The sequence below is a fragment of the Ylistrum balloti genome, unplaced genomic scaffold (genome assembly GCF_031769215.1).
Source record: "Ylistrum balloti isolate Yb309-2 unplaced genomic scaffold, AGI_CSIRO_Ybal_v1 Utg370006, whole genome shotgun sequence".
In the NCBI taxonomy this organism is placed as follows: domain Eukaryota; kingdom Metazoa; phylum Mollusca; class Bivalvia; order Pectinida; family Pectinidae; genus Ylistrum; species Ylistrum balloti.
In genome coordinates, this window is record NW_026782081.1 from 185,908 (window position 1) to 198,330 (window position 12,423).

Below are 12,423 nucleotides of genomic sequence, written 5' to 3' on the forward strand. Positions count from 1 at the left end.
CTCAAGACTGATGGGCTATGGGCCATTACAAACAAAACTTTGTATAGTAACCAGCTAATTACCATGACAACAAAATTCCTGTTTCATAACCTGCATTATTTAGGAAAAGTTTTCCAGAGATGATTTGCAAACAACAAGCATAGAGACATCAAGTCAGTATGATTCTAGTGTGCATCCCATGCCCAACTTTATTGCAGGGCTAAAAACTAAACTATCAATATTTTGAGGTTTGTCTATATTCACTCACATTCAGTTTCCGTTTACATCGAGAAAGGTTGAGGAGCAGGTTGAGTTTGAGTTCTTTAAATGTGTGTGTATCTTCTCTAATATCATCTCGTGGAAACTTTTTGATTGCATACTGGTAGCGTTGGGCAGCATCCCTAATGCGACTTTTCTTGTACAACACATTCCCATCCTCCATGAGTTTGTTGAGTAATAGTAGCATCATATCTGACTTGCCTGATGCCACTGCCCAAGTGGTCTGACCTGTAACCAGAAAATAAACATATTTTGGAACATTTTCTACTGGTTGGTACATTGACCAAATTTTTTGGCTGTACTATAATCCTATGATAGACATCAAGCAAAACCAGGCTGTATAGCTAACTATATGTAGTTTAGCTCAACATCAAACAAAACCATGTAATAGAGCTAACTATTTATAGTTTGGCTCTGCATCAAACAACTAAACAAGGGCCGTTGGAGATGACTTGTGCTCCCTGAATGCCATAAAATTTAAGAATGAAAAATAATCAAAAGGCAATAATTCCAAAATAATGCAAAGAGAATTATGGTTCTTGTACAGTGCACTTCTCCGCATGAAGATCGATCTACCTATGAAGTTAAATGTTTATACTTCTTACAGTTTTTGTGTTACGCTCTGGACAAAAATTATGACGGACAGACAAAGCAGCAACTATTTGCTTTCCTTTCGCAGGAGCATAAAAACAGGAAGTAGATTTAAATATACCTAGTTTGGCTCCTTTCTTCAGGAAGCAGACAACAACAGAAGTGTTTCTGCGGTCAATGGCACGGTCAAGAGCTCGCATACCGTTAAGGTCTGCATGCTCTATTTGAGCTCCACGGTCAATGAGAGCTTGTACAACCTGAGCATCACCGTGAAAGGAGGCCAGCTGTAGTGGTGTACGACCACACCTGTCTGTATGATGAAGGTTTGAACCTCGATCTAGTAACATGGATATGATGTGAAGGTGGCCTTTAAGACAACTCCAGCAAAGTGATGTGAGACCTTCCTTGTCAACCTGGTGTATAGAGCAACCTAGAGGAATAGAGAAAATAAAAATAGTTCCAAGTTGTCATTCAAAACACAGCATCTTATAGCAATTTTGCATTTTCTATTTATCTCTTGATCATACATACATGACAATGGTATATGTAGGCCATCTAACCAAAATATACAGAGACTACAGGTGTTTCATATCAAAATGAAAAAATAACAAATGTTAAGGATCCAGCTATCTTGTCCTCCCAAATGATATTACAGGTCGAATTTGGTTGAAACCTATCCAGGCATATGAGAGAAGAAATTTCCCATAACAGGACTTGCCTTTCTTGCTCATAAAAGTCACTACACCTTCATTTATATAAATTATTTTTGGTCTCCAACTTGAATGTTTCTGGCCAAATTTGGTTGATATCTGTTCTGGTATGCCAGAATATTAGCGTTTTAAAGCCTTATACCCCAAGAGGCTCGACCTTTGACCCCTTGGAGTCACAATACATTCATCTAAATGAATTATGCTTGCTCTCCCATATGAAATTTCAGGCCAAATTCTTAACTTAACACAGAGAAATGCAAATCACTATACTTAATAACAGGTATCATCAAGAATATCTATGTTATTGATGGAATCAACCAAACAAGGAAAAGGCTCATGGAATAGTATTCAGCACATCACATAGGTGTGCACACATATCACCACGTGTGCACACATATCACTAAGTGTGCACACATATCACTAGGTGTGCACACATATCACATAAGTATGCACACATATCACACAGGTGTGCACACATATCACTAAGTGTGCACACATATCACTAGGTATGCACACATATCACACAGGTGTGCACACATATCACTAAGTGTGCACACATATCACATAAGTATGCACACATATCACTAAGTGTGCACACATATCACTAAGTGTGCACACATATCACATAAGTATGCACACATATCACTAAGTGTGCACACATATCACTAAGTGTGCACACATATCACTAAGTGTGCACACATATCACTAAGTGTTCACACATATCACCTAAGTATGCACACATATCACTAAGTGTGCACACATATCACCAGGTGTGAAAAAGGCAACCAGACTGCTGGACTGGCTCAAGAGATAAATAATATACATGTATGCAACCAGGTTTATTTCACATTTCAAGTCACTGATAAGACCAAAGCTGGAGTACAGAACAACAGTTTGGAGTTCAATACTAAGAAATGATATCACATCAGTCGAGAACATTCAAAGAAGGGCAACCAATATGGTTAGAAATCTTGGAGCACTGTTTGTGACAATGCAATATGCTATCTACATAACTGTCAACATTGTACCTAGGACATGTATGCACAAGCCTGGGTACATTGAAGTGTAGAAGATATCAAGTTGCCAATGGCTTACGTAGACCAGAGATCAGGTAAATCAGGTAGGCTAAAAATCAAGGCAGACTTTGATCACACCAATTTCCTTTCACATGAAAATTCTTTTGTTTAAAAATCACACTAATAAATCTCAGATAATCAGACTTACCTTTGTTTAGCAACATTTCTAGCACCCCTATATGTCCTTTGTAGGCAGCAATCATCAATGGTGTACGGCCATACTTGTCCGTGTGGTCGAGGGTTGCCCCAGCACTGATCAGAATTTCCACGATGTCCCAGTGTCCTGCATCTACACTGCAGAGTAACGGTGAGAAGGACTTGTTGTTAGGCAGAAGAGGGGCAGCTCCTCGCTCGAGAAAATTCTGCGCCAGGTCCAGCTGACCGTGACCACATGCCGCTGTCAGTGCTGTAATCAGAAAAATGACAATCAATTCTACATGTCAATTTTATCACTTATTGCTAAAGATCATTTCAGTGCTGCTGTATATAATTTATATATAAAATGTATATAAATTGTGGACATGACTAAATCTTGAATCAACCTTTCCTAGTGTATATGTTTGACTTGCCAAAGAACTCCTTTCCTGGCCTATGGTACTGAACCATAGATCATAGAAACACTCAGTATCTATACAGCAGTGATGAAGGCTGATTAAGATTAGAATGTATACTGTCTGACTTCCCATACTCAATGAAATTCCATTGTGCTACACAACAGGGAGATGTACCATTAATTCCTTTTGAATGTTTAACATGAAATATGTATTGATTACATGTGGTGGCCAACATTAATGTATATGGTAAGGTAGATATGTGTGGTCAGGTGGCTCAATGGTTTCATGTTCCTCTCTCAACCTCCAGGTACGTAACAATGTTTCTAGGGGAGGAGAGCTTCTATACTATAACAAGTGGACAAAAGGAACACCAGAGAGAATTCACAAGCCTCAGAAAAACCACCTGTATTCAGTCAAATAATGTTTAATTTTTACATCTCCAAAATTATCATAAATAAATTACCTACCTGGAAACATAGTTTAAATATAATAGATTAAATGTTTACATTTATCACTAATGGTGAATGCGAAAACAAGATTTCCCAGATGTAGCAAAGTCTGACAGTGGATAGACAGGTTAAGTAAGATTATGTCCAGTGAAAATGCTGTTTGCATGTATTTAACTCAATTTGAGGTGACATATCTCAGCTTTAAACTGATATTTTCTATCATCAGAAATAGGAATTTTGTTCACTTACGTGTTTCTCCCAACAGTGTGTCAACACTGTTTATTCCAAACCCTTCATAGTTATGCATACTGGGGTGGAGAAGGTAGTCACAAATCTGAAAAGATAAAACACCTTTATCACTTATCTTGTTTGCTTTAGTCACAAGTGATTGATCCAAACAGAAGGGGAAGGATTTAAAATATTTTCTCAAAGGGAGTTATACAAATCATTTAAACAAAATTGAATCATCTCAACCCAATGATGCTTCACATCAAATTTGGTCAAAATCCCTTTATCCCTACAGAAGAAAAAGAAGTAATTATGAAGGATGAAGGACTTTCCAGCTTTTCCCCTGTTACAGCTACTCAACCTTGGCTATCTGTTTCTAGGGGACATTCCATCACCCAAACAGAAGAAAGATTTAAATATTTAAAATTATTGCTCTATTACTCCAATTGGGATAGAATTTAATCATTCCTACAGAAGAAGAAGGATTTTAAAGATATGCTCTATTTCTCTAATGGACCCCATCCAGGGTGGCTATGAACTATTGTATATACTGATTACACTTCACAAAAGGATGCTCTAGATCCAATTTGGACAATTCATATGTACAGTTCTGTGACTTCAAAGAGTAACTATGATTGACAGATTTACAATTCATATGTACAGTTCTGTGACTTAACAAGTAACTGTGTATGGACAGAATTACAACAGATACATACAGTTCTGAGACTTAAAGAATAACTATGTGTGTACATATTTACAACAGATACATACAGTTCTGTACTATAAGTGGACAGATTTACAACAGATACATACAGTTCTGTACTATGATCGACAGATTTACAACAGATACGTACAGTTCTGTACTATGAGTGTACAGATTTACAACAGATATGTACAGTTCTGTACTATGAGTGTACAGATTTACAACAGATAGGTACAGTTCTGTACTATGAGTGGACAGATTTACAACAGATACGTACAGTTCTGTACTATGAGTGTACAGATTTACAACAGATACGTACAGTTCTGTACTATAAGTGGACAGATTTACAACAGATACATACAGTTCTGTACTATGATCGACAGATTTACAACAGATACGTACAGTTCTGTACTATGAGTGTACAGATTTACAACAGATAGGTACAGTTCTGTACTATGATCGACAGATTTACAACAGATACGTACAGTTCTGTACTATGATCGACAGATTTACAACAGATAGGTACAGTTCTGTACTATGAGTGGACAGATTTACAACAGATACGTACAGTTCTGTACTATGAGTGTACAGATTTACAACAGATACGTACAGTTCTGTACTATGAGTGTACAGATTTACAACAGATAGGTACAGTTCTGTACTATGAGTGGACAGATTTACAACAGATACGTACAGTTCTGTACTATGAGTGGATAGATTTACAACAGATACGTACAGTTCTGTGACCAAGAGCTGAGGCTGCCACCAGTGCCTGCTGCATGGCCTCTATTTTAGTAAGTTGACCATCATATGAAGACCAATCACATTGCAGCAAATACTCTAGGGCCTCCAAATGACCATGCATGGCTGCGTGGACTGCTGGACACTGGCCATTGTTGTCTACATGGGACAGCTGTATAGGCATAAAACAATTAGTTTTAAACAAAGTTTTAGAAGAAGAATCAAGTGTAATTGATTTTGTTCTATATTTCTATAAAATTAAATAATTCAGCACACAATTTACAATATTGTTGACATTTTGATTGATTGACATGGATTAGAAATACATACACACAGATTTGCTGTTTTTCTAAATAAGTAGCAGCTTACCCTTGCATTACGAAGACAAAGCATCCTCATAATATCTATGTGGCCTGCAGCTGCAGCATAACATAATGCTGACATTCCTGTCTCTGACACAGCATCAACACTGGCATGGAACTCCAACAGAAGACCAACCATGTCCGGAAATCCCTCCCGTGCAGCCACACACAACACTGGTGCTGAACACTGATACTGAGTACGGGAGTTTGGGTTGGCACCAGACAACAATATCAACCGACTTACCTAGAAAAAGGAACAAAACATCATCAGGTTAATCTATAAATCCACTATATCACACCAATAAAATCATACTACTTATCTTGCTTTTAGAAAACTAGAAATCCCACAGGGATTCAACATAAAGACAAACAAGAGATGTTGGTTAAGATACATATATGGAGTTTCCAGACAAAAAGAATGGAAGTCACTAGTGTTAGGAAGGAGATCTGATGGAGCCATTTTCCTCTTTTGGTAGTCTTGCTACAGTTTACTACTAATTTTGAACATAAGTTGGTACTGAACATACAAATATTGCAGATTAATTTGACACAGATGTAATTATTACAACAGAGACATCACTTTTGGATGGCCCTTTGGATGAGTCACCACATTGAGGTGATTTGGCAGAAGAATTTTTAAAAATCTGAAAATATCCCCTGTTAATCAGGCAAATGAGGATCTCTAAGATGATTCTTACCAAATTTGGTTAAAATCTGCATAGTTGTTCATTACTAGAAGTGTTTTAAAGAAATGGTTGATGGGTGACAGATGATGGTAGAACAGCTGATGCCATGGTATAGCATAAGCTAAACTTTGTCCTTTGCACCAGGTAAGAAAAAGAATGACTTTCAATCCCCATATCAATGACAGAGACAGTTACTATTGTAAGGATATATTGCTAATGACATGAGGAGTACTGAGTACACTTTACTATTGGTTAAGACATGGAGATATTGGTCACTGGATCTGGTAATAACAGTTACCTGTGACTTTGCTGATGATTAAGACATGGAGATATTGGTCACTGGATCTGGTAATAACAGTTACCAGTGACTTTGCTGATGATTAAGACATGGAGATATTGGTCACTGGATCTGGTAATAACAGTTACCTGTGACTTTGCTGATGATTAAGACATGGAGATATTGGTCACTGGATCTGGTAATAACAGTTACCAGTGACTTTGCTGATGATTAAGACATGGAGATATTGGTCACTGGATCTGGTAATAACAGTTACCTGTGACTTTGCTGATGATTAAGACATGGAGATATTGGTCACTGGATCTGGTAATAACAGTTACCAGTGACTTTGCTGATGATTAAGACATGGAGATATTGGTCACTGGATCTGGTAATAACAGTTACCAGTGACTTTGCTGATGAGGGTACTTACCTTGACATTTGGTGAGTAAAGATTTCTGTACGACACAAGTGCAGAGTTCAGATTATCAGAGCTAAGCGACATCCAATAGGCCTGCATATCACGCGAAGAGTAACCACGTTGTTTACTAATGTTCTTGTAGATGTGGGCCTTTAGGATATGGTGTCCTAACTCAATCGTCTTGTCTTCATTCAGGGGAGCACTCAATCGTGATAGCTTAAAAGCCATGAGAGCATGCCCTTGTCTGAAATGACATAGATACAGCATTGATACTGAATTTATAAACAACATTGTCATTTTCATTCATGTTCTAATCAACTTCAGCTAAAGTTTTACCAGAAATATGTCTGCAGGGAGTACAAATATTATCTTAATATCTTCACTAGGGCCACACCAATTAGCAGTTTATACAGGATTTCTGCACCTTAACTAGAGATATAAAAAAATTGACTTGATCCCCCTAAAAAGTTAGAAAAATCCAGAACTTCACCAATTTCCAATTTTTTAACCAAATGTATTTCAGATACTTTCCGATGTTTGAAACATATAATGAATGTAATGACAGCAGAAGTGCAAGCATTTGGATGACTTTGAGGTTGATCAGACCAATAAAGGAGGCAGGAACAAGCTGAAATGTTTGGGGTTTTAATGAATAATGACAGCATGGACATTGATGAAGGTAATATGGTTAATTGACAACATAGAACCTGCTAGTAAACTTGTTTTAATCGCTTCAGAGATAATTCACAGACACGAGTGATGACATTGGTGAACATGAAAGCTGAGGCTGATATCAACCAATCTTGCTGATAGGTGAGCATGCCTAAACGGATGCTTCTAACCAAATTTGGTCAAAATCTGCTGTCATTCATGACCAGTAGTAATGTTTAGAAACATGAGGTGAGTAGGCCTAAACACTCACCTGACAGATAGATGTGATAATCATTACTCTACACCTAAATGAATCCTTCTCTTTACATTCAATTTCTTTATTTTAAGAACAGATGAAAGTTCACTGTTAAATATAAATTGTAGATGAAAGAATGTTAATTATTCTGTTATTCATTCTAAATATAATGAATTTTATATTAGCCAAACAAGTAATGAACTCAGAATACATAATGATGGTTCAAAGCAAACTAAAACAGATTCATTACAAAATCTACATGTAAACAAACACATATTCATAATAGTGCCAGAGACAAATTTAGTGTATTACATTTGTATCAGTTCTATTAATCAAATACCATTTTGTTAGAAAAGAAAGAATATATATTTTTTGAAAAATCTGAAACCAAGTATAACTTGGTAAATACAAAATTGCTGCATATTGTTTACTTGTGTTTTGTACAACATGACGTCATGTCAATTATGAATGCAGAGCCTCTGAAGAGAAGAAAGTGCTCATTCAAGAAAGTGGTTGATTTTATATCTATTTTCTCATTGACTTTCGATTTCCATTTGAGACCTGAATTTTCCACTTGTTTATTGTTTATATAGCAGCTTTGGTTACTTTCTGATCATTTGACTTTCCCAAGGTATGAATTCTATCGCCTGTAAAGAAAATATAAAAGAAGTTGACAAACATGTTTAGGTAATCACAAGCTTTGAAACTTACCGAAGATCACAGAGAAATTTTGGGTTATCAGCATCATCTCTCCGAATCAACCACTCTCTAAATGCTGGATGAAAAAACATATAGGAGCTATCCCTCCTCTGATACATAAATCCTGATAACACTTTCAGTCGGTTCTCAAAATCCTGCCATGACAGGAAATGATCTGTGTACCCAGAGTTCACTGTCTCAAAAATTTCCATGGCATTAAGAGGATACAGTGTGGCTAAGCATACCCCTAAAATGGGCGACACTTTCTCAAATGAACGCACACTTGGGAATTTCAGATTGAAATTTAATAAAAATACTTCTGATATATTCATGGGTAAAATCTTGTAGTTAGTGCTCTTTAACACCACACTGCCATTTTCTATCAAGTCAAGAGTTAATTTGGTGTACAGAAATGAACCTTTACTCAACATCTGTAAATGACTGCAGAATTTCACTTGAGTTGATGAATCGAGTTTTCCACTGGGAGCGATATTGTTTTTGATATTAGAACATGTTTCTATCCTATAATTGATGTAATCCTGTATGTCCATAGCTATGACCTCCTCATAAGGACCACGGTCAATACATACATGGTCATATGGTAGTGACTGTGTAATGTCCTGCAGCACACTTTGAACTGTGATTACAAGCTTCAACCACACTGGGAATTCCTCTGCATGACGGACAAGGAATGATGCAATTGTGTCTCCATAATCTGGTTTATGGAACTCTGCTTCATTCAAAGCGTCTATGAGAATAAGACAACATTCTGATGCTATCCTTCCTGCATCCTTAAGAGAGTTGAGAGGTTCAATGATGCCCTTGGTAAGAGCTGTAGTAGGATTTAGTACACATTCCTTCAAGCTGAGCACATGCTGCAGCTGCGGATCCTGAAGTAACATTTCCCGATATGCAGACAGCTGAGGAGCGTGTGACATGCGTGCCGCTAGGCTGTGTATAAACTCAGGCACAAGACAGGTAGCATTGTTGTCTGCTTGACAGAAGTGGAAAGCTACAACCCTGGTACCAAGGTTACGAAGGGCGTTGTAGTCAGAGACCGACTGCTGTGACATTTGGTTGAGAGTTGAGGTTGGGCTAGCTCCTTTGTTGAATGACTTGTCTCTTCTCATACGATGGCTAAAACCTAAAGACAGATTCATTCTTATGTTAGAAAAAGTCTTAAATATGAACAAAATATTTCCTTACAAGAAACTGAAAGCTTAAATAACAGCTATAAACCCTTTAATTCATTGTGAAAATTGTTCCCTTTTTTCAAGTCATTTTTCAGTAAAACAAACATAAAAGTGAACAATAGAGTTTCTGATAGAACAGATTGGTGATCTATTGGTGTCACTTAATATTGTCAGATTAATATTGCTTGTATTTATTTACAAACCTTCAAAATTGCTTCAAAACTTTAAGTGGTCTTATCAGGAACAGACAAATAGAGTGGAGTGCCCAGACATTAAACGGAGGACTTGGGGCAGACATTCAGTGGGGTGACCAGGGACAGATATTTAGTGGAGAGACCTGGGACAGATATTTAGTGGAGTGACCAAGTGGATTGACCAGGGACAGACATCAAGAGGAGTGACCTGTGACAGACATTCAGTGGGGTGACCAGGGACAGATATTAAGTGGAGTGACCTGTGACAGATATTTAGTGGAGAGACCTGGGACAGATATTTAGTGGAGTGACCAGGGATAGATATTTAGTGGAGTGACCAGGGACAGATATTTAGTGGAGTGACCAGGGACAGATATTAAGTGGAGTGACCAGGGACAGATATTTAGTGGAGTGACCAGGGGCAGACACAGACATTTAGTGGGGTGACCAGGGACAGACATTAAGTGGATTGACCAGGGACAGACATCAAGAGGAGTGACCTGTGACAGACATTCAGTGGGGTGACCAGGGACAGATATTAAGTGGAGTGACCTGTGACAGACATCAAAGTGGGATCAATAAGATTTACCTTGAAAAAAAGATAGGGCACCCTAATGTTAACGATATAAGGTTTTTGAACATTTGTAATTACCTTCTACAAGACTGCAGGATGACCCATCATGGAAACAGCTGGAATGAACAAGCTGTTGAATTATTGCAGTCTTGCCAGCACCTATACCGCCTGTTATCACCACTCCTCTTGTCTGATTCATCGGCTCATGTTGCAGAACCTGTACAACCAAAACGTGATAAAACACATGAAAAACTCAACATCTGAGAAACAGCTTCTCTGTTGTCTTGACATAACATGCCTTTCACTGAACACTGTGCAGAATGACATTATTTCGGATACTTTCATGAAATGAGCTGATGTAGATTATACAAAGAAGTAATATTTATCACTAAATATCACTGATGTTTTATTCCAGATGTACCAATTCATATCACAGATATTTTCATAAAATCATTTAAATTTCCACTCACCATTTCCAGCTTATTGAAGAGCCACTCCCTGCCAACAAAGTTTGTTTTACCCTCTATCTGAGGAACTTCCAGGTTAATTGGGGTGAGATGAACCTGGGGAGGTTTGATTGGTGTGATGTTAACTAAAAACAAAAGAAGAAAAAATAAAGCAAAATAAACTTGGATCTAAACACCTGAATTAATGAATTGACCTTACATACCTATCAGGAAATCTCTTACCACGAAATAACCCTAAATCTTTATTAGGAAATCTCTTACCATGAAATAATCCTAAATCTTTATCAGAAAATCTCTTACCACGAAATAACCCTGTACCCTTATCAGGAAATCTCTTACCAGGAAATCACCCTAAATCTTTATCAGGAAATCTCTTACCAGGAAATCACCCTAAATCTTTATCAGGAAATCTCTTACCAGGAAATCACCCTAAATCTTTATCAGGAAATCTCTTACCAGGAAATCACCCTAAATCTTTATCAGGAAATCTCTTACCAGGAAATCACCCTAAATCTTTATCAGGAAATCTCTTACCAGGAAATCACCCTAAATCTTTATCAGAAAATCTCTTACCAGGAAATCACCCTAAATCTTTATCAGAAAATCTCTTGCACTTGTTTCTTACTCAGAAGGGAGAAATTTATCTACATTGCCAGTCCACATTGGTAGATATTCATATCTTACTCAGGTGGGAGAAAGAGCTATCTCATGTGGCTGTTCCACATAGGACCACACTCATATCTTACTCAGGCGGTAGAAAGAGCTATCTCATGTGGCTGTTCCACATAGGACCACACTCATATCTTACTCAGGCGGTAGAAAGAGCTATCTCATGTGGCTGTTCCACATAGGACCACACTCATATCTTACTCAGGCGGTAGAAAGAGCTATCTCATGTGGCTGTTCCACATAGGACCACACTCATATCTTACTCAGGCGGTAGAAAGAGCTATCTCATGTGGCTGTTCCACATAGGACCACACTCATATCTTACTCAGGTGGGAGAAAGAGCTATCTCATGTGGCTGTTCCACATAGGACCACACTCATATCTTACTGATGTGGGAGAAAGAGGTATCCCATTTGGGCGATTCACATTGGTTACTCACATCTTACAGAGAACAAAGGAATACAGCTAAATATGGTAGTGATCAGACACAGGAATCACCTCTTACCTTTACTGTCTGAGTGACCAATTGTGGCACGAGCTGATCGGCGAAATGAAGAAGGACCTCTGTTGAACAGTCCAAGATCTTCTATCTGACCAGGTGTTGATGCTGCAAAACAATGACAAAATACGGTCAGATTACATATTCTAGCTTATTATTGGACTG

The 12,423-nt window shown here is 37.8% G+C and overlaps 1 protein-coding gene across 1 annotated transcript in view; it reads right to left on the reverse strand.

Annotated features, from left to right (window-relative positions):
* LOC132548139 (protein TANC2-like) overlaps positions 1-12,423 on the reverse strand; it is a 42,912-nt gene that overhangs the window by 6,046 nt on the left and 24,443 nt on the right. Inside the window, exons 8-18 of the mRNA XM_060211962.1 lie at positions 12,265-12,366; positions 11,094-11,215; positions 10,702-10,840; positions 8,675-9,806; positions 7,069-7,300; positions 5,680-5,916; positions 5,306-5,482; positions 3,888-3,972; positions 2,784-3,041; positions 971-1,279; positions 248-486 (exon numbers count right to left, since the gene is read on the reverse strand). Of these exons, the coding sequence (XP_060067945.1) occupies positions 248-486; positions 971-1,279; positions 2,784-3,041; positions 3,888-3,972; positions 5,306-5,482; positions 5,680-5,916; positions 7,069-7,300; positions 8,675-9,806; positions 10,702-10,840; positions 11,094-11,215; positions 12,265-12,366 (3,032 nt within the window). The remainder of the gene's footprint in view (positions 1-247; positions 487-970; positions 1,280-2,783; positions 3,042-3,887; positions 3,973-5,305; positions 5,483-5,679; positions 5,917-7,068; positions 7,301-8,674; positions 9,807-10,701; positions 10,841-11,093; positions 11,216-12,264; positions 12,367-12,423) is intronic.